Source organism: Mauremys mutica, chromosome 12 (assembly GCF_020497125.1).
Source record: "Mauremys mutica isolate MM-2020 ecotype Southern chromosome 12, ASM2049712v1, whole genome shotgun sequence".
Taxonomy (NCBI): Eukaryota; Metazoa; Chordata; order Testudines; family Geoemydidae; genus Mauremys; species Mauremys mutica.
This window is the reverse complement of record NC_059083.1, coordinates 30816032-30837617: the sequence shown is the minus strand read 5'-3', so window position 1 is coordinate 30837617 and position 21586 is coordinate 30816032. Positions and strand designations below refer to the sequence as shown.

The window sequence follows — 21586 nt, the reverse complement described above, 5'->3', positions numbered from 1 at the left end:
GGTGAGTCTTTCCCCGCTCCCTTCCTCTTTTCTCTGCTCCCTGTCCCTTTCCCTCCCTCTTGTTTCTTTTCTAAGTCCTTGCTCCCCATCTTCCTGATGTTTCCCCTTCTTGCTTCCCACCCGTGTCCTTTTTCTCATCTCTCTCTGCTCCCCACCCCCTGGGAGCTCTGTCTAGTGCCCACAGAGGAGGTTCCCCCTCCTCGGGTAGGAAGGGTGACCTAGTGGTTCAAGCACAGGCCTGGGGCTCAGGTGTCCTGAGTTTGGTTCTCTGCTCTGCCACTGACTCCCTGCTTAGCCTTGGGAAAGTCACTTCACCTCCGTGTACCCTAGATCCCACCTGCCAAAAGGGGCTAATGCTGACCCTGCCTCCTAGGCTGAATCCCTTCAAGGCTGTGTGGTGATGGGGGAAATGGAGATACCAAGGTGAGTAGTTTGGGCTCCACGCAGGGGGCACAGTAGGTGCAGGGGCTCAGGCCAGCTCCGTGGAGGTGGGGCGTCAGCCCATCCTCCGTCGGGGTCATGGGCTTCTTTTTCTCCCCCTCCACCCAGTGTGGCTGCTGCTGGGGTACAGGGCTTCTCCCATCCACCCTGCATGGCTTTTGTCGCAGTCCGGGACTTCCACTGCCCCCACCCAGCAGCAAGTGTCCTGAGCTGCTTCTCCCCACCCCTGCTCAGTGCGGCTCCTGCCAGGGTCTAGGACTTTTCCTTCCCCTAATGTGTCACTGCACCCATCCAGCGCATGCGCCTAGGAGCCCTGCAGCCTGCTGGGGCGATTTCAAAGGGCCTGGGACTCCCAGCCACCACCATCACTACCAGGCAATGGCATCTGCCGTGACTGGAGGCCCCGGACGTCAGGTGGTGGGTTCCTGTTTGTGGGTTGCTAAGCAGAGACACACACCCCTCTGCAGCCCAGATTGCGGCACCTATCCGTGAGAGGGGTGTGATCTAGGACACGCCTTCCCCCCTTGTCGGCATCTCCCATTGGCTAGCTGACATGGCTCCCCGCCTACTGAGGTGCCTGTGTTACCGATAGATTGGCATTGTCTAGGGAGTTTAGACCCCTGACTCACCTCCGAGGGTCACAGTGCTGCTGTTCCTGTGATTTTCTTGCTGCCTAAAAGTTACTCACTGTGACACTCAGCATTGCAACACCCGAGTCCTTGCATGGATTGCCCCCTGTGCAACCAGTCACCTCTCCACAGAGCACAGCTGAGCAATTCCTGATTGACATGGGTGTGCACAGGACAGACGCAAAGCACAGGCTGGTTAGTGACACATCACAGAGTAAAACCCAAACTCTCTTCCTAGAGGTGCAATAAATACCGGCTCCAGCTTTCTTGTCGCCCCAAGTTGGGAAGCAAATCCCATGATGCTGCCCCCAGCACCTGCAGCTGGGACAGTAAAGTGGAACAAACAAGAAGAATTGTTTGTAATGTTTTATTTACATAAGTAGCTGGAAAGTAGCAAAGTAAAAGGAGCTGAGAAGGAGCTTTAATAACTGCAGCAGGACAAGGAGATCCCCAGCTACTGAGAACAGTTTTCTTTATGGCACTAAAATTGCACCAATGGCCAGGAATTAATATAGGGAATTAATGAGTTACAGTCTCACTTTCAGTAACATGTAATAAATCTCCCCATCCTGCTCACGTTCCCTTTCCTTTTGTACTGTCCTTTTCTATTCATTATTGTTCTAGCCTCACTGTCCATCCGTCTTTATTTCCCTGTCACAGATCATCCCCCTCGGCTGCTCTCTTCTTTCCCTGATCTTATCCCTTCCCCCCATGCTGAGCCCAGGCTGGGAGACCCCAGTGAGATCTAAGGACACAGATCTGTACAAAACGCTCCTGGCTGCTGCTGCTTCTCCCCAACCCCCCCAACCCTGACTGATTCATGCTGTGTCCCTGTCACCTCCACCTCCGCCTGCCTCCTGCCCAGCTGTTAGTGCTGCCCCCTGCCCAGCCCCCACCTCTGCTCCTCAGAGCCCCTCAGGGCCCCTCCTGCAGCCACAGGGGTTCTTCCCCCTCCCATCCCTGGCGCTGCAGAGAGGGAGGGGGAGGTGCTTCTAAGAGCCATAGAGATGAAGAGGAAAAGGGCTGGGTAGATGGGAGTCCGCCAAGGTCATAGAGACTGGGGTCCATCAGGCTAGAGAGGCTGATTTCCGGTTCCTGCCTCTGCTCCGTGTCTCAGGGACACAGGCTGAGCTGGGATCCCGGCCCCACCCAGAGCCAGGGTCGGATTCTCCGCCCCACCCGGAACCAGGGTCGGATTCTCCCCCCAGGGCCGGAGCCCGGCGGGAAAGTGAAGATCAGGGCCTCGTCACCAGCATCGATAAATGTCACCTGCCCCCGGTCACAGTCCAGACAAACCCGGATCCTGCTGGGGAAACGGCTCAGGGGCAGGCGGGTGCGAGGGGAGGTGAGAGCCTGGAACTCACCCCACAACCGCTCCACAGCCCAGATCCCCTCCTTAGGGCTATGGCTGATCCATCCCTTCCTCCTCACAGACTCTCTGGCCACCCCCACAGCCCAGAATGGCCCATCCCCCACCTCCACCTCCCAGCAATGTCTCCCCGAGGTGAATCCCTCACAGCCCAGCACACAGGCCCAATAGTCAAATCTCTCAGGGTTGTCGGGCAGTCGCTGCCGCGTGTCTCCCCGTCTCACACTTTTCCCATCCTCAGACAGGACGAGGATGGGATTAGCCGTGTCTGGATCCAGAGTCACATTCACTGGGGAGAGAGAATCAGAGCGTTAGGGGCAGAGCTCAGCCCTGGGGGAGGGTTTGATGGTGTCAGTGACAGAATCTGCCCCAGCTGGGGAGTGACTCTGAATCTCCTTCCTTCAGGATTTACTAGTCAGCTCGGTATAGGGAGTAGATCTGAGATGTCAGCACAGAGCAGGGGAGAGTCACGCCCCTGGCAGAGATGGGCCCTGCAGCAAAAGGGTCACTTGAACCAGGTCTGGGACTCAGGCTCTTTCCTGTCCTGCTCCACATCTCTCCAGGGAGTGGACTAGAGCCCCACATGTCGGAGGGATGGGGGGCAACATAGTGGTGAGAAACTGAGCTCCCTCTGCTCAGTGCTCACTGACCCGCCTCACCTCTCCCTGCCGTTTCCCTTCTTAAACCCCATGTTCCCAGATGAGAAAGAGCATTGCTGGGAGAGGAGAACAGATGCTTCCCAGCCCTGCGCCCTCAGCCTACGTGAGAGCAAGGGGAGTGTTGGGGGAGAAGGAGCAGGAGGGGAAGGAGAGAGAGCAAGCAGAGAGGTGAATGGAGATATGAAGGAAGGGATCCCAGAGGGGAGAGAAAACCATATTGGATGAGGAGGAGATGGGGCAGGGGAGGCCCAGGGCAGCAGGACGTGAAAGGTTATAGAGAGTTTGCTGTGAGGGTGAAAACAGCAACTCACCTGCCTGTTCCCTCCAAGCAGCCACCATTACCAAACCTCCAGGCCCTTCCACCTGCCCCCACTCCTACTGCCTCCGCACCAGCCCCATTCAGCTGAGGGCCTGCTGCTCTCCCCACCCTCCTGTTCCTGCCAGGCACTGCCGGCCCTCCAGACGCTTCCAAACGCTGCCCCATCCCTCAGTCTTCTGGGCCCTTCCAAATCCTGAGGTGTCCCCCTCTTTGCGCTCTCATGACTTCCCCCCTGGGCTCTCCCTGTGCTCTAGCACCAGGGTTCTCGTCACCGGGCATATTTTATTTCCTCACCTCCCTGTTTTGTCACTTGAAATATCTTTGTTTCTCTCTCTCTAATCTCTGAATTTTAGCATTTACACGTCATTTCCTCGGTTTCCAAACTCTGAATTGTTAATCCTCAGTTACTGGGCATTTGACAAATCCAGAATTCAGTTTGCTCCTGTTCCACAGCCTGTGGCTCAGGCCCCCAGGGCCTCAGGCAGGGAGGGGGCTGTGAGCAGGAACAGCCCTGGGGATCCCCACACAATCCTCAAATACACGTGTGAGCATTTCTCTGTCAGCGGCTACAATTTTAACAGACTCTTTCTTCCTTAGCAGAATTTCTGTCACTTTTATAATTATTAATAAGAAGTTAGACTTTCCCTTCTGACACTCTGAAGTGACATTGCCAGCCTGTTACCAAAGACCTGGTCCGGCTGCCATTCATGTCACTGGCCAATCTCCCCTGGAATTCAATGGGAGGCCTGAGGCATGGAGAGGAATTTTGAAAGAGATGGGAGCAGGACTGAACTGAGAATAATTCAGAAAAACAGAATTGAGGGAGTTTCCCTCATCCAACCCTGCAGCGCTGACCGGCCCTCCGCCCAGGGCTCTGGCGGTGATTTAAAGGGCCTGGGACTCTGGCCACAGCCATGGTGGCCAGGGGCCCTGGGAACTTAATAATCTCCAGGCCCCAGGGCAGTTGCCCTTTTGCCTCTCCTCTCCCTGAGTATTAGCTGAGTATGAGGGCTCCAGCTGGTACCTAATGCAGATGCCGGCCTTCTCCAGGGCTTAGGCCACTTATTTTCAAAGCCTGTCACCTGAATGAGATGTTCAATATTTTCCCTCCACGGAGCATTAATTTATCACCAATGGACTTCATTTCCTATGTTTCCCTTTCACGCAGCTTGAGTGGGTAGGTCCCTCTGAACCTCCTCACAGACTTCACTGGACTTGATGAGCCTGAGTAACTTTGCTACCTTTGTGCTACCTCACTTCCCGTCACGTCCTCCTTGTGCACAGTAGGTTGCCAAGTTACTACTAGCAGATGAGGGTTCTGTATCAGATATAGACAGGCCACAGCTCCCATCCTGGAGAGAGGTACAAGAGATGTCTTCTCATAAGGGCTAGTCTACACGGGCATTGGTGCAGCTGCAGCTTCAGTGCAGACACTCACTACAGCAACGGGAGGGATTCTTCCATCACTCTAGTTAACCCACCTCCCCAAGCAGTGGTAGCTGTTTACACCGAGGGTTAGATTAGCTCATCGACATTGCTTGGGGTGTGCCTGTTTCACACAGCTAAGCAATGTTGCTGAGTCAACTTAATTAAATCTACACTACAAACTTACACCAGTATAACTACATCGCTCAAGGATGTGAAAAATCCACACTTCTGCAGGATGTAATAAAACTGACAACTCTTGATGTAAGTAGGCCTCTGTTGGTGGGAGGGCATCTCCTGCTGACACAGCTACCATCTCTTGGGGAGGTGGATTAACTACGCTGATCAGGGCTGGCTTAAGCAAGTGCGGGGCCTGATTCGTGGGGCTTGTACTCACTGGGTGGCACTCCGAGTCTTCGGTGGCACTTGGGCGGCGGGTCCTTCACTCGCTCCGAGTCTTCAGCGGCACTGAAGGACTCACCACCGAAGACTTGAAGCGAGTGAAGGACCCACCGCTGAAGACCCAGAGCAAGTGAAGGACCCGCCGCCGAAGATCAGTTGCGCCGCCAGGTGAGTAAAAATTAAAAAGGCCACTGGGCGCGGGGCCCTCTTAGGTGCTGGGCCTGATTTGGGCCTAAAGCCAGCCCTGATGCTGATAGGAGCTCTCCCATTGGCATGGATAGTGTCTTCACTAGGTGCTACAGCGGTGCAGGCCTACCCTGCAACAATTCTGTAATGCACGGCTAGCTTGGCTGGTACCAGCTCAGGTAAGTTATGTTACAGATGGTGCCACAGCTCAACATTACAATTGGTTTTGCTTTCAATTACACTGCTCGTGCCCCTGGGTTTCAAGATTATTAATAAATAAACAGAACCTACTCCCTATAAAGTTGAGGAACCCTTGCAGTTAAACTTTGCTATGATAACAGATAAAATATTTCTATTATTTGATTTCTGTCCCCTAGTAAGTTTTTTTATCCTTGACAATGCATTACTTTGTTTTACTCCATTACCACTTAAAAAGAACAGGAGTACTTGTGGCACCTTAGAGACTAACACATTTATACCAGCATTACCACTTAGTTTCTTAAATAGATTCTTAAAAAGATTCTTGTGAGGGACTTAATCAAAACCCTTTTCAAGATCTAAATATATGATATCACCTTATTCTCCTTTACATGCTACTTTACTGACATGATCAAAAAGAATCTTAACAGATGAAAAGTGAGTCACAATTTTAATTTGCAGGAATGTTGCTGGCTAGACACAATTTTACCATGATCTTTCAGTTGTTTTGTGAGTCTCTTTTGAATGATCATTTATGGCAATTTACCAGGTAAGCTGTAAATCTTCCCAATGTGTCATTCCCTGGCACACCCCGAGGTGCCTTTTAACATTACGAGGGAGGGATAGCGCAGTGGTTTGACCATTAGCCTGCTAAACCCAGGGGCCACTTAAGAATCTGGGGCAAAATCAGTACTTGGTCCTGCTAGGGAAGGCAGGGGGCTGGACTCAATGACCTTTCATAGTCCCTTCCAGCTCTATGAGATCGGTATATCTCCATATATTATATAGGTACCATGTTTGCTACCCTACAATTCTCCAGTCTAGCTCCTCCAACAGCTAAGCTCCTTCAGAACTCTTGGATGTGCCAGCTGTAGCTGGTGAGTTTTTACTTCATATTATCATTTCCTTCCACTGACACCTCACTCTCCGGTAGTACCTGATATAAAAAAATACTTTAGCTTCTGAGCAATATTCTCAGCTCTCCTCCCTTCCCTCTCTCACTTCCCCACTGAATATCAGTGGAATGATCAATGGGTGTATTGTTGGTTGCCAGTCTCAGCCACAGCCCCCTTGAAGAGGTATCAATCCCCACAGGCCCCACTCCCCAGATCCCCTGTGCATCCCTCCATTCCTCTCCTACTCCATAGCCCTAAGCTTACCCCTCCCCATAACACTCCTCTCCTGCCCAAGGAATTCCAGAGCACACTGGCTCTCTCTGGGCCCTTACGGCTCCTGGACTCCTCATGCAGCTTGGATCCTGCCATGTGTTTGGGGGGTTGCAGTCAGGGTGCGATGGGGTCTCTATCTCTGTGCCTGCTGCATCCACCTGAGCCAATGGGTGTCCGTGTGCAGTGAATGTGCCAAATTACCCCTGCTGGCTGCCATGTGCCGGTGCCACGGCTAGAGCAGCAGCACCTGTCTGGGCACATGCAGCCCTGTTAGGGCTTCTGAAAACTGAAATGAGCAGCCTAGACATTAACCTGCCCTGGCCCAGCCCTTTATCCACCTGCCCTCCCTGAGCCTCCAGCCCCATCAGGGCCACTAACAGCATCTCGCTGAGAATCTTCTGAGCTCCCAGCATGCACAAAGGAACCTTTTAGTCACCCAGACCAGCAGCTCTGACCACACAAGACTGAGTTTTTTCACCTTAGTCCAGAGCCGTCCCTGCCCCAAAGAGCTAGTGTAAAACGTTAACTGTATGAGAAAAAGGGACGGGAAATCTCAGGGCAGGGGAGCTTTGGATATCGATGCAATAGGAGCTGTAGTTACCTGGGCAGATGATGTTTCTTCTCCAGTCTGAAACCAAACACAGAGAGAGGGATGAGAATTCAGCTGAGCAAATGCAGGAACACCAGGGCTCTGGGATGAAGAGCAGCTGGCTTAAGCTGAACCCAGGCAAGAGCAAAGTGATTCAGAAGCAGGGACATATTTTGAAGAACTAGATGAGACTCTCCCCTTCGTTCCATTGAATTTGTACAGCCCCATTCACCAAAGTTGAGGTGAAAATACTCAGGTCCTATGTGACCCTTCACTAGGCCTAGGTGACCAGGTAGCATCAGTGTCTAAACATCCCAGCTCACTAGGAAACTCTGCATCTTCCTGTGCACAAGATTCTGGCCACAGTGATCCCTGCCTCTGCCACCGCCAGGCTGGGTTACTGTAGTTCACTGAATCCACAGCTGAGTGTGAGGGCTCCAGCTGGCACCTAATGCAGCTGCCGGCCTTCTCCAGGGCTTAAGCCACAGTGACATATCAGGCCCATTTTCCAGTCCCTCCACTGGCTCCAAGTCAGTCCTAATCTACAGAGCAAGTCAAGGATCAAGCCCCAGCTACATTAATGGCCAAAGTTCAATGTCTGACCCGCTGTGCTCGTCTGAGCCAATGCAGATCACAAATCCCAGCAGGACATGCATAATAGCTGGAGATGAAGCATTCTTGGTCGAGGGGATCTGGCAATGGAACAAACTTGCAGAGGAGATCAGGGGAACCTAGCATCTGGAATTGCTTTAGGAATTGCTGTAAAACCCTTCTGATCAAAAGCGCCTTTCTGTCACAGCAAGAGTGAAATTCACAACTATGATATATCTTGTACCAACCCCCACCCCCAACCCTACCCCTAGTAAAGTTTTTACCGTGAAAAGGAGAAGAGCCAGAGACTCTATGAAATTGACCATGGACCTTATTTCTACTGAAATTCTGTCAAGGTCTTCAGATAGTACAGTGCTCAGAAGCAGTATAAAATAGATGAGCAGGGCGTGAATGAACTCTCTACTGATGAACTGGGAAAAAGACTTCAGCGGCAGCCCATTTTTGCACAGACACACCTACCCTGCTTAGGTGCTCTGCAAACAGAGTTGCTTTTGCCAAAATGATTAATTTCATCTGGTTTTGGATCACAATTCACTTTAGCATTGAATGCAGGGGTAATGAAATGTTGGTATCCACATTCTATGAGTAAAGGGCAGCAGAACTGTACTTAGTCACTTGTTAAGCAGACATAGGAATGCCAAATCCCACTGAAAATCAAAGCAGGGGGAGGGATAGATGTTCCTGCCTGATGGTATGAACTCTCCTTAAAAAGTCCAAATGCTATTTTACCCTCCTCTCTCCAGTGTTTAAAGCCAGAGCTGACTTGACTCAATGGAGAGTCCTTGTTTCTGTTGAGTGATTGTTAGAACTGAAACAACTGATGAGCAGGTCTAGGGTCCAAACCTTGATCTGGTGTAAGGACAACGTGGCAATGAAAAATAATGGTGATTTCATTAGGCAGGTTCCCCACTGCCTGCTGAACTCACTGGGTAGGTGGTGGAACCTCAGAATGCAGCATTGCAGACGTGGCAGTGTGTGGTCATTAGCAGCAGTGATAAGTAACAGCAGTGGAGCTGTGCGGTGGCAGAGATAGCAGCAGACATAGTGACTGGAGAGCAACAGAAGAGAAACCAGCAGCAGCAGCAGCAGCGGGGAGCAGCAGCAGCTGTGGCAAAGGCATCAGCAAGTGCTGGTGGAGTTGCAGAGGCAGAAGCAGATGCATTGCTCAATGTCACCTCCCACACCTTTCAGGTTCGGGAGGTGAACCCATGTGAGGGCACCTCTGAATGCTGGGTCTTTGCTAATTAAGCACAACTGACTGGGAGTGGGGTGCAGTGAAGGGAGAGGTGTGTTAACAAGACATTCATTTATCAAATTTTCACACGGCAAGTTAGGAAACTGAGGCAAAGGACACTGGCCAAGGCGCTGTAGGGTGGGTGCTTGCTTACGGTTTGCAATCGTGGCTGTGGTGTTTCCCAAAAATGTTGCTGGGTTCCCTTTCCCTTGTAATGAAAGTTTTCTTTTGTTCCACATGGACTCAGTGCAGGTGAGTGGGACGTTTTGCCTCTTAGAGGGGCCCAGAGGCAGTGCTAAGTTTTCCCAGATTACTGGGTGGAGGCTGAAGTTGTTTCTGTTTTGGATTGTTCAGAGGAACCCCCTGATAGTAAACCCAGCCTTTGCTGCTGCCGCCTCCACCCGGCAGAAGGGTGACAGATCGGTGACAGATCCAGGGGTGATAAATCCAGAAGGGTGATGGATCAAGGAGGGTGACGGATCCAGGGATAGTTTCAATAACATGGACAAGGCTTCATTTGAGAAATAGAAACACTTACCGAGTTCTCTTTGAAGAGCATCTAGGGAATAGAGAATGAGAAACAAATACACACTAATTAAATGCTTCTCCTATGGGATGGAATTAACTCAAGCCTCCCTTTACGCAGCCTGCCCCTCACAAACCAGGGAAACTACTAAGGTCTGGGGAGAAGAGTCCCTTTCCAACCCACGGGCAGGGCACAGAGCACCTGCAAAGTCCCATAAGGTGACTACACAGCAATTAAATACCTGCGGCTGGCCCATGTCAGCTGACTCAGGCTTATGGGACTTGGGCTGGGGGCCTGTAAAATTGTGGTGTAGATGTTTGGCCTCAGGCTGGAGCTCGAGCTCTGGGACCCTGCAAGTGGATGGGGTTTGGGTCAACCTCCCCCTCCCCTGGCTGTCTCAAGTGCTCCATTCAGTTTAACCAAGGCAGTTCTGGGGGAGAAATATTCTGTGCCTGTAAAGGGCTGATGCAGATCACTGCCTCCTGGAGCAAATGGGAACCTTAGTAACGTTTCCTTCCCTGTGCTGCTGGGGGAAAAGGGCAGTGCAGCTACATGTGTCCCCTGCTTGGCCCGGTGTAAAATTTCATTCTTCCTTTTTTTCCATTTATTAGAACAGGGGTCCCCAACCTTTTTAGGACCAAGGACCGGTCATGCCTGCGGGCGGTCCAGCTGAGCCGCGCGACCAGCGAACCGTCCGCAGTCATGCCTGCGGGAGGTCCATTGGCTCCGGTTGAGCTGCCGCAGGCATGACTGCGGACGGTTCGCTGGTCGCGCGGCTCAGCTGGACCGCCCGCAGGCATGCCTGCAGCAGCTCAACCGGAGCCGGTGGACCACCCCCAGGCGTGCCTGCGGGCGGTCCAGCTGAGCCGCGCGACCAGCGAACCGTCCGCAGTCATGCCGGCGGGAGGTCCACCGGAGCCAGTGGACCTCCCGCCGGCATGACCGCGGAGGGAGCGCTCGTCCCGCGGCTCGGGATTAGAAGACAATTTCTTGTTAATTTCACTATATTTTCCCCAGTGATGTTTACCTTTTATTTTAAATAGATAAACAGTGAGGCCAATGGAAACAAACAAAACCACCAGGATCGCACTCAGAGCCACCATCCATGGATTCACCCTCGGGAAAAAGGAATCTGAAAAATAAACCCCACCGGACTTGCATTAGTTTGCAAGCAGGGACAAAACTCAGTATTTTTCTATAGCACAAAATAGGCCCCAGCAGAACATGTGTAAGATCAGAGTGAAAACATGACCCCCTCTATGCTACACAAAAGACTAGAAACTGATTTTAAAAATTACTCCAGCCAGCACTGATTAACCTGTGAATGAACAGGCCTGGTTTGATTCATGGTATTCAGAGATTCATTGAGTTCAGGGGCAAATTCTCTGCTCACAAAACTGTATTGACTTCAGTGGAGTTGTGCCAGCAAATAATTTGATCCTTACAGTTCAGCAACATTCAGAAATTGCAGGAGTATTTAGAATATTTTGAAAAAAAAACAAAAACAAAAACAAAAACAATGACAAGTCTGGTGGCACCTTAAAGACTAACAGATTTATTTGGGCATAAGCTTTCATGGGTAAAAAACCCACTTTGTCAGATGCATGGAGTGAAAATTACAGATCAGGCATAAATTTCCTGGCACGAAGAGAAGGGAGTTACCTTACAAGTGGAGAACCAGTGCTGACAAGGCCAATTCAGTCAGGGTGGAAGTGGTCCACTCCCAATAACTGATGAGGAGGAGTCAATACCAAGAGAGGGAAAATTGTTTATATAATGAGTCAGCTACTCCCAGTCCTTATCCAAGCCCAAATTAATAGTGTTAAGTTTGCAAAGGAACTGTAGCTCTTTGAAGTCTGTTTTTGAAGTTTTTTGGTTGAAGGATGGCTACTTTTCAATCTGTTATTGAATGTCCAGGGATATTGAAGTGTTCGCTTACTGGCTTTTGTATGTTATCATTCCTGATGTCTGATTTATGTCCATTATTCTTTTGCGTAGAGACTGTCCGGTTTGGCCAATGTACAATATGGAAAATATTTTTGTGAGTCACTCTTTTGCCAATTATTTTGATGAATCATAATCGCAATGAATCCAAACATTAAGTGCTGCAGATTAATTAATCTTCTTTTGCTGTTCTTGTGTTTAGAGCATTTAAGATTTCTAGGAAGGGTGGACATTTCAAACAGGCCTAATGCCTTCTCCACACTCGATTTCTGCACTGGTTTAGTGAAATCGGTGTAACACTCAGTAGTCATTCTTATATTGGTTCCACAGATGACCACATAAAAGGATTACCCCAATTTAACTTAACTGATTTACAATTTAACATTTTGTCAATCAGCTGAATAATGTCCTTTTTCCATTTGGTATAAATCAGTAAGGAATTGGCTTAAGCTAAATACACAGGACACTCTGAAACTGAATTAAGAGTGTTTAGACAAGGGGTTTCATCAATAACTCTGTAGATAATCAGTGCAACTTTTGTGTGTAGACAAAGGCAAAGTGAGTTATCAGCACAAGTCCCATTGAATGTCAATAGAAATAGCACCACATAATTTGGTGACATTTCACTCATTGAAAAGGTAGCAAACAAACCATAGTGTAAAAATTGCTACATTCACAAATTCACTGAGGTGAAGTTAAGTTTGTAGAAACAAACACTTTCAAGGTTTGGTGAATATTTCTTCTCAAAATCTTTTTTTTTTTTTTAAGTAAGAGTTTCAGGAGTGTCAGTGTTAAGATTAAATTTACATGAAACCCAAAACTCTGCCTTACTTTTGAATATTCAGAGTTATCAATCAGTTTGCCTGAAATGTGACCCTTTTAAGATGCCAGTTTCTGAACTTTTGTTTGTATCTAGATTGTAAAATCTGCACAACAGATGCTTCAGTTCTTTGTTTCCTGTGTTTTGTTTTGTTTCTGATTAAGGTGATTTCAGCGTGTGGGGTTTAGCTGGTAACTGACCTGCTATATAAACTGTGGATTCCTTTTCTTGATTGAGAACGGTGTTCCTGATCCAACAGGACAGGTTCTGGTTTGAATGTTCTTTTATAATAATAGAATTTTCTGTTTCAAACAGGCCACTATCCCCTAGCGATTTTGCTTCAGAGAGTGATGGTAATTCTTGCCCACGGAGATCTCTCCATAGCACCTTGGGCTCTGGGTACCACCCAGCCGATTGACAAACCACCCGGATCCCTCCATCCTGGTGGCTCTCCACAGAGATGAGAGGATTGGAGCCCAAAACTAGAAGAAAATTACATAAATGTGTGATAAATCAATGGGGTAACTTAAAAGCTAAAAGGATGAGTGAGAGATTGTGGATCCCTTACTCCCACTAGAGATCACTTGATCACATAGAAGGGAGAAATGAACACTGAAATTTCTGAATTCCCAATACACATGGACACAGGAAAAGATGTGAACAAATATTTAAAATAATTTAACGGAGACAGTGCGAAATATTATCCTCTCCACCCAAGAGCAATGGAGCATTCAACACCTTTGGAAATTTGACCACTTCATTAAATATATGAATTTTTCAAAAAGCCAGTTTTTAGTATATTGGATGAACATTTTGTTTGTTTTATTTTTAAATAAATAAATAAATCTAACTGGCTCCATGGTTCCTGTGTCAGAGCAGCAGGAGACAAATGCTCGGCCTCATCTGCTAGTGGTAAATACATAACTTTGCCCTCCACCATCATCTTTATGTGGCCTCAGCCAATCAGAAAGCTGCAACTAATTTTGACTGTACCCCTAAATAACCACCAGTAGTGACCACGTGAGAAGGCCCTATAAACCTGGCAGTCCCACCTTAGCCACGCCTCAGAATGACTGCAGAGAAATTGGAAGACCATGGGCTGTCCACACTTGAAAGGCTACAGCAGCACAGTTTCACCGCTGTGGTGCTTCAGTGTAGAGACTACTTACACCAACAGGGGACTTCTCCTGGTGTCATAGCTAATACAAGTCTCTGAGAGGCAGTAGCTGGGTTGACAGAAGAATTCTTCTGTTGACCCAGCGCTGCCTGCATGGGGACTTAGGTCAGTTTAGTTTTGTCACTCATGTGGACTGTATTTTTCACACCCCTGAGTGACATAGTTAAGCTGACCTACTTTTCTAGTATAAACCAGGCCCATATTGGTCTAGACGTCTTTTCCCTCCTTTCTCTCCCTCCTTTTGAAATCAGCCAAAAACATCTTTTGGGCAAGAAAATCTCTTGACCATTCTGAAAAGGTCTTTAATAAAACGTTGGGAAAGTTTTCAGCATATTTTCCAAAGTGTATGAACGTGGTCGTGTGCTGAAATCTAGTCACGCTGTGTTACTCTAAAACAATTCACAAGTTGCTAGTCACAGTTGTTGCAGTAGGAAAGAATAAAAAATCCAGCCCAGACTAAGATAATACAGACAAGAGCTGCTGACCTGCTACCTTTAGTTCCAATAGGGCTTCTTCATAAAAAGGACCATCTTGAACAAAGCAGCTGTATTGTCCTTCATCTGAGCGGCTGATATTAAGAATCTGCAAGGAAACATTCCCATCCGTGATGCCAGCTTTCAAAAGCTCGGTCCTTCCATGATAGTCTCGCATCTGCTCTCCATACTGATCCTTTCCTTCCTGATACTGGTGAACAACTGAAGTGAACTCAGATCGGAACCATCTCACCTCCATGTTCTCAGCGCTCATCCTGGGGGACAGGTGACAGGGTAACACAATATTCTCACCCACCATGGCAGTGACAGGGTGATCAGGACCCATCACTCTGAATTGGGCTGTGAAAGACACCAAAGCAAAAACAGAACAAACTCAGAGGGAAAAAAATATATTCATGACTGATTCAATAGGTTCAAACTTTCCAAAAATTCAGCCTGGGGCAGAAACCTGGCAATCAAATTTTCAGCCTGAACATTGAAAATTTGGCACAATAACAAACAACTGAAAAGGAAGAGGGGGAGGGGAGAGTTACATTAAAAAGTGACAGGCCAGCTCAGGTATAAGTGTCACTGATAACTCCCCTTATATTAATTTGACATGCCACAGAGCCATTTCAGTGCCCCGGGACTGGACAGGGTGACCTGAGTATATACACTGTATACCTGAGCTCTGTGATCTGTTCCAGCCTTCACTATATTTCTGATGTGATTCTCAGCATTGGTTTTAATATGAGAAGGGTGAAAAGATGAAATCCTGACTCCACTGAAGTCAACAGAGATCACCTAGAATTTCACCCTAACGTTTTGGGACCCAGCTTCTTTGGAGACCACCACCTCTCACCTCGTCTGAGGACACAATTTTCTCTGAGAACAGCTGAGGTTCTCGAGTTTTCCTCCTTTGCCCCCCTCCACCTGTTTTTAGTGAGACGGGGTCACTGCCAGGACATTTTCACTAAAGGGTCTTCAATTCTGGGACTCACTTGCCTTGGCCCCACTGACCCCAGATCACTTCAACTTTTGGCCAGGTTGCCTTGGTGTTTGAGAAAGGACTGGGTCACAGAGGGTGCAAGCATGTGAAGTAGGATGCTCAGCATGACCAGAGGTGCATAGGGCAGCCAAACAGTGGAAATGCCAACATCAGGGAAGGCTGCAAAAAGGAGAGAAGATTCTCCCAAAACTGGTGGTTTACACTATAGGTAGCTTCACCAACCAGTCAGAACTGTGCTCCTGATCCTCCACACTGGTTATCAAGAAAAGAAATCACACAGCCCCCTTTACTGCATTCCAGTCTCTGGCTCCCAATCAGCGAATAGGGTCAGTACAGTGAGAAGTTACTTAAAAAAATCTATTCACTTTACAAAATGTTCTTTTAATTCCCCAAAGGACCAGACATTACCAGATCAATACCAGTTTGAATCTTACCCAAAATACCATGCTGCTAGCCAGTCCTTTAGTATCTAAATCTAAAGGTTTTATTAGAAAAGAAAAGGAACTAAAAAGAAGAGAGTTGCTAAATGGTCAAAGCAGTCAGATACTTTCACATATATACAGAGAGAGAGAGAGACTTCAGAATCCATATATCAGGTTCTTAGCAGCACTGATGAGTTTGCTAGCCTGCAAAGTCCCTCTGGAACACATCCAAAGCTTGGATGGGTCTATCAGTCCTTTGTTCAAAGCTTCAGTTTGTAGGGAAGTTACTCCAGACACGAGAAGCAGGATTGCAGACAAAATGGAGAAGATGCATTTATATCCTTTGCCCCAAACACAAACTCACAGCACATGGGCATGAAAAGGTACTTGGAGTCCCCTGTCCATCGGCATGTCCCCATAAGCGCCGACTCCGTGGGTGATCCGGGGCTGGAGCACCCACAGAGAAAAATTAGTGGGTGCTCTGCACCCACCAGCTGCCAAGCTCCTTGCCCCACAACACCTCCTCCTCTGCCTACCTCCCAGCGCTTGCCACTGCCAAACAGCTGTAGCAAGCTCTGGGAGGGAGGGGGGGGAAGAGTGGGAATGTGCTCAGGGGAGGAGGCAGGGAAGAGTCGGGTCTGCGGTAGGGATTTGGGGAAGGAGTCAGAATGGGAGAGGGAGGGAGCGGGATTGGGATGGGGACTTTGGGGAAGGGGTTGGAATGGGGGCGGGGTGGAGTCAGGGCAGAGGCAGGGGCTGGGGGTGGGAGTCAAGCACCCACCGGCACCAGTAGAAGTCAGCACCTTTGCATGTCCCTACATGTCCTGAAAAACAACGAGGAGTCCAGTGGCACCTTAAAGACTACGACTTATTTTGGGCATAAGCTTTTCCCAAATAAATCTGCTAGTCTTTAAGGTGCCACCGGACTCCTCACTGTTTTTGTGGATACAGACTAACACGTCTACCCCCTGATACTTGTCTACATGTCCTGCTGGCTCATAGCCCCGAGCGTCTCTCAATGGGTCATTCTACAGCAGGCTGGATAGTGCTGATGCCGGTCTGTCTGGAGGTGTCACCCAAATGCACAGCACAAGTTTGAGGCACAAATATACTGCACATATTTATACCTCACCATACAAACATGACACAGACTATAAACAAGCTTATCATATTTAGCAAATCAAGCTTTTCCACTGATACCTTACATAGAATCATAGACCTGGAAGGGACCTCGAGAGGTCATCAAGTCCAGCCCTCTGCACTCATGGCAGGACCAGCACCATCTAGACCATCCCTGACAGGTGTTTGTCTAACCTGCCCTTAAAGATATCCAATGATGGAGATTCCACAACCTCCCTACGCAATTTAGTCCAGTGCCTTAACCACCCTGACAGTTAGAAAGTTTTTCCGAATGTCCAACCTAGACCTCTCTTGCTACAATTTAAGCCCATTGCTTCTTGTCTGATCATCAGAGGTTAAGGAGAACAATTTTTCTCCCTCCTCCTTATAACAACCTTTTAGGTATTTGAAAACTGTTACGTCCCCTCTCAGTCTTCTCTTTTCCAGACTAAACAAACCCAGTTCTTTCAATCTTCCCTCATAAGAAATGTTTTCCAGACCCCTAATCATCCTTGTTGCTCTTCTCTGGACTCTCTCCAATTTGTCCATATCGTTCCTGAAATGTGGCACACAGAACTGGACACAATACTCCAATTGAGGACTAATCAGCACAGGGTAGAGCGGCATAATTACTTCTCATGGCATATCTTGTATAAGAGTTATTATGATTTTGTAATATTGGTATCAATGCCATTATAAATGGTCACTGATATTCCATACAGCCTCACACTCGGATACTATAATGATATAAATACCTAGATAGATAAACTGAGTTGCCTCATATACAGCACGTGGAGAATTACTCCTCCAGAAGGGTTGGGGGAGGAAATGGAGACTTATTTACTGATATTGAGCCAATCTGAAATTTGTTGTAGGGGTGGGTTTTGTTTTGTTTTTCAGTTTTGTACAAAGGAGTGGAATAGGCATGATTTATAAATCACTACAATTAAACAAATCCTACAAGGAACAGCAGGACCAGTGGGATTCCTACCTGATTCCAGCTTGTGAATGTGATAAATAATGAAGAAAATGATGAAATCAGGCAGAGAGGTGCTCACTGCAGAGCTAGGACAGAATGAAAGAACCTTCATCTTCACTGTAACTTGATCTGGACAACAGGATAGGGAAGAGAAAAATACTTTACTAAAACATGTTTTGCATTCAAATCTGATTTGTTAGAAAAAATAAACTATTATCTGTAGTTAATGAATTGAACTGATTGTTTTTGGTCACCGTGTCCTTCAAGATTTTAGAGCTGGTAGATCTCATCCTCTCACACCTTGTTTTCAATGACAATTTCAGAGTGGAAAACAAACTTTCCTGATTTTTCAGCTCCCAACAGAAGAGTCATTGAATTGAGCTAGTTGGGTACATTGAAATGAATAAAATATTTTTCTCTGTACCTGCAGAAGAGTCTATTGCTGTCAGAGCTAGGTGAGCCCTTCAACAAATTCTGCTTCCAGGTGCTTAGCCAGAGACTGACACCACTTCATTGATCTGATTTTCTTTAAAACTTTTGAAGCAAATATATACACCATTTATAAAATCTTTCATAATTTTAATTTGAAAGATAAACCAGTATTTAAATTAAATTAGAAAAATCCAAGTGAAAGAAAAGCCTCTGATTTAATTTTTTTAAATTCTTTTTTTAAAGATCAATTTTCATCCACCATGAGTGTCTGACATTTCCTTCAGACCCTTATTGCCAAAGAACTACAGCACTTTGATGAATTAAATTAATAGGTGTGATACACTGGTTTGTGTAGATTGGATGAATTATTGCAAAAACCTGCAATTTGTTTGTCTTTCAAAACAGAGCAGAAGCACTGCCAAACCCAGGATTCAAAAGTTAGCGTAACCCCCACCCTAATGTGTTAGATGTGTGTGGTATTGTATAGTCTTGTGTTGTCTGCAATGGCACTTCTACAGTTTTTACAGTGGGGGTGCTGAAAGCCAGTGAAAGTGCCCCCCCAAATTTTTACCTCGTGCCCCCTTTATGCCTGTTCACGCCCTCCCCTCAGAGCTGGGGCTGGGAGCAGGGCTGTATCTGCAGAAGGGTGGGGCACAGACAGGGGTAAAGGGACTGAGGCTGGGGCCACAGCTAGTGGCAAGCAGGAGTGGATCCCCACACACAGGGCCAGGATCGGAGCCCTGGGACCAGGAGTGGAGCCCCACATAAAACCTGGGGACACTTCACCCACACCCCTTCTTCCTGCGCCTATGATTGTCTGGTTTTGTAGCTTTGATTAGCTGTAAAACTGCATAATTGCTTAATTATGGGAACATATACAAGCTGTACATTTTAGTGGGGTGTTTTTTTTGTGCTTTAGAATAGTTGTTGCTTTGTGAAAATCAATACAAAAAATCCCCCCCGGCACATATTTAAAAAAATAATCACAAATTGGGTCAAAAAAGTTATGTTACTGACTTTAAAATCAGTATTTTAAATATACACCGCTGCCTCGCTGTAACGCCACCCAATATAACACAGATTTGGATATAATGCGGTAAAGCAATGCTCCGGGGGGCGAGACTGCACACTCCGGTGGATCAAAGCTAGTTCAATATAACACAGTTTCACCTATAAAGCGGTAAGATTTTTTTGCTCCCAAGGTGTGACGGAGCGATTCTGGCGGGACCCAACTGAAAGTGCCAAATCAGGACCAATTGCTCAAACAGGGCAGTCACAGCCCTAGGCTGGGGTTTTTCCACCTCTAAGGCCAACCAAACCAGCCAGACAAAAAGGACTTTGGTCTCACCCCACTGGCTAACCACAAGTCACACAAGCAATTTCCTTAGACACTCCAGTCTCCCAGCATCACCACCAGTGCACTCGTCCTGGGGATGAATGGTTATGAAAACCAACACCCCAATAAAAGAAAACGGTTCCCTCGATCCCAAAGGACCAAGCCCCAGACCCAGGTCAATATACACATCAGATCTTACCCACAAATCACGCTGTTGCCAATCCTTTAGAATCTAAAATCTAAAGGTTTATTTACAAAGGGAAAAAGGTGGAAATGAGAGGTAGAATTGGTTAAATGGAATTAATTACATACAGTAATGGCAAAGTTCTTAGTTCAGGCTTGCAGCAGTGCTGGAGTAAACTGCAGGTTCAAATTGAGTCTCTGGAATGCATCCCCCACTGGGATGGGTCATCAGTCCTTTGTTCAGAGCTTCAGTTTGTAGCACAGTCCTTCCAGAGGTCAGAAGCAGGATTGAAGACAAGATGGAGATGAAGCATCAGCCTTATATAGGCTTTTCCAGGTGTAAGAATCTCTTTGTCTTCACTGTGGAAATTTACAGCAAGATGGAGCCTGGAGTCACATGGGCCAGTCCCTGCATACTTTGCTGAGTCACAAGGCGTGTCTGCCTTCTCTCCATGGGTCCATTGTGTCCTTAATGGGCCATCAAACAGGCTAGGCAGAGCTAACACCAGCTTGTCTGGGAGGCTTCCCCCAGAAGCACAGCACAAACTTGAAATACAGACAGCATAGAGCCAACATTCATAACTTCAACTAAAAATGATACAGACATATAGACAGCATAATTATAATCAGCAACCCAGAACCTGGTCTTAGACACCTTATATGACCCCCTTTACTTAGGATTTGGTGCCACTACAGGACCTTGGTTGCAACCCATGTTCTATATGGTCCCCATTTATATCAATAACGTCACACCCCCAACGCAAAATTGATGCAGGAAGGGATGACAAAACATCGCAGACTGCATCCCAAGAGCCCCCTTTCCTTGGGTCTGTCTCACTACAGCTAGTGTTGGGCTAGAGGCCGTACCAGTGTATAACCGAAATGGTTTATCAAAGTCCTGTTCAATAACATGAATGGATCTCTTTACAAACTTAAGGTATAACTTGGTTAGCTTTTGCAGCATGGTTCCTGTATGTTTCAGGTGATCTTGCCAAGAGCTAAAGAAAACAGCTACTTTATCCATACCAGCTTTGGCCAATGTTTTGAACCCAATTAACATTAAACCAATGTAGATATTGATGTTGTTCATAGTACAGGACTTTTGGCATTTAGCCATGAACGCAATATGGTAGTGTGCCTCAGTTTCCCCTTTCATACAGCACATCAGGTCTGGAATGTATTTTCCCCTGTGAAAAGTTCCAACACTGTTTACAGGCATTAACTGTGAAACATCAGTATAGCAAGGCCCTTTAACATAAAGTGTGTTTTCATGTATTCCTTTCAACATGTTCAAGGGATTTTCCAAAAGATTAGGCACATTATACATTGTTACAGTTAGCATTAGCAATAACAACAAGTTGATTGCAAGTGTCCATCTACAAACATGTTTGTCATGCCACACCCTTGGCTCAATACCATTGGAGTTTGGGCCTTTTAGGGTTAACCTGTGGCTTCCCTTTGCAAAATTCAGTCTTCTCTTTCCTTCTTGTCCTGCAGGATTAAACCCTGACTTCTCTTGCTTAACAGAATTCACTGGCTGATGGGGTGGGCCCTCTGTGCTAACAGCTATTAGCAAGTCTTTCTTCTCCCTGCCAGCCAAGTAATTCGCATCAACACAGACACTAGCTTTTAACTTCTTAGCTGCTATGGATTCCACGGCTGGACTTTGTCTAACAGAGATACCACACAAATCCAAAGAGTCTGAGGGTGAGAGCTGGCTTGCTCTCCCCTGCCTCCTCAAGCATTCAGCCATAAAACTGTTCTGCTCTGAAAAACCAGTAACTGAATCTGTCCTCAGACCCTGAAGCACAGACTGCTCACTTACCGATTCAGCATGGAGACATTCCTGTCCCAACAGCATTGTCTCCCCAACAAGCTGGCTACACACAGCCAGGTGGTTATAGGGCTGCTCAACTTCCTTAACAGCTTCTACT

General features: G+C 47.4%; 1 protein-coding gene across 1 annotated transcript in view; it reads right to left on the bottom strand.

The window, feature by feature from the left end:
* Positions 1 to 1955: 1955 nt before the first annotated feature.
* Positions 1956 to 21586, bottom strand: part of LOC123345307 (butyrophilin subfamily 1 member A1-like) — a 33419-nt gene continuing 13788 nt past the window's right edge. Inside the window, exons 2-8 of the mRNA XM_044982083.1 lie at positions 17714 to 17830; positions 14185 to 14532; positions 12723 to 13004; positions 10786 to 10890; positions 9771 to 9791; positions 7399 to 7425; positions 1956 to 2728 (exon numbers count right to left, since the gene is read on the bottom strand). Of these exons, the coding sequence (XP_044838018.1) occupies positions 2184 to 2728; positions 7399 to 7425; positions 9771 to 9791; positions 10786 to 10890; positions 12723 to 13004; positions 14185 to 14532; positions 17714 to 17813 (1428 nt within the window). The 5' untranslated portion in view covers positions 17814 to 17830 and the 3' untranslated portion in view covers positions 1956 to 2183. The remainder of the gene's footprint in view (positions 2729 to 7398; positions 7426 to 9770; positions 9792 to 10785; positions 10891 to 12722; positions 13005 to 14184; positions 14533 to 17713; positions 17831 to 21586) is intronic.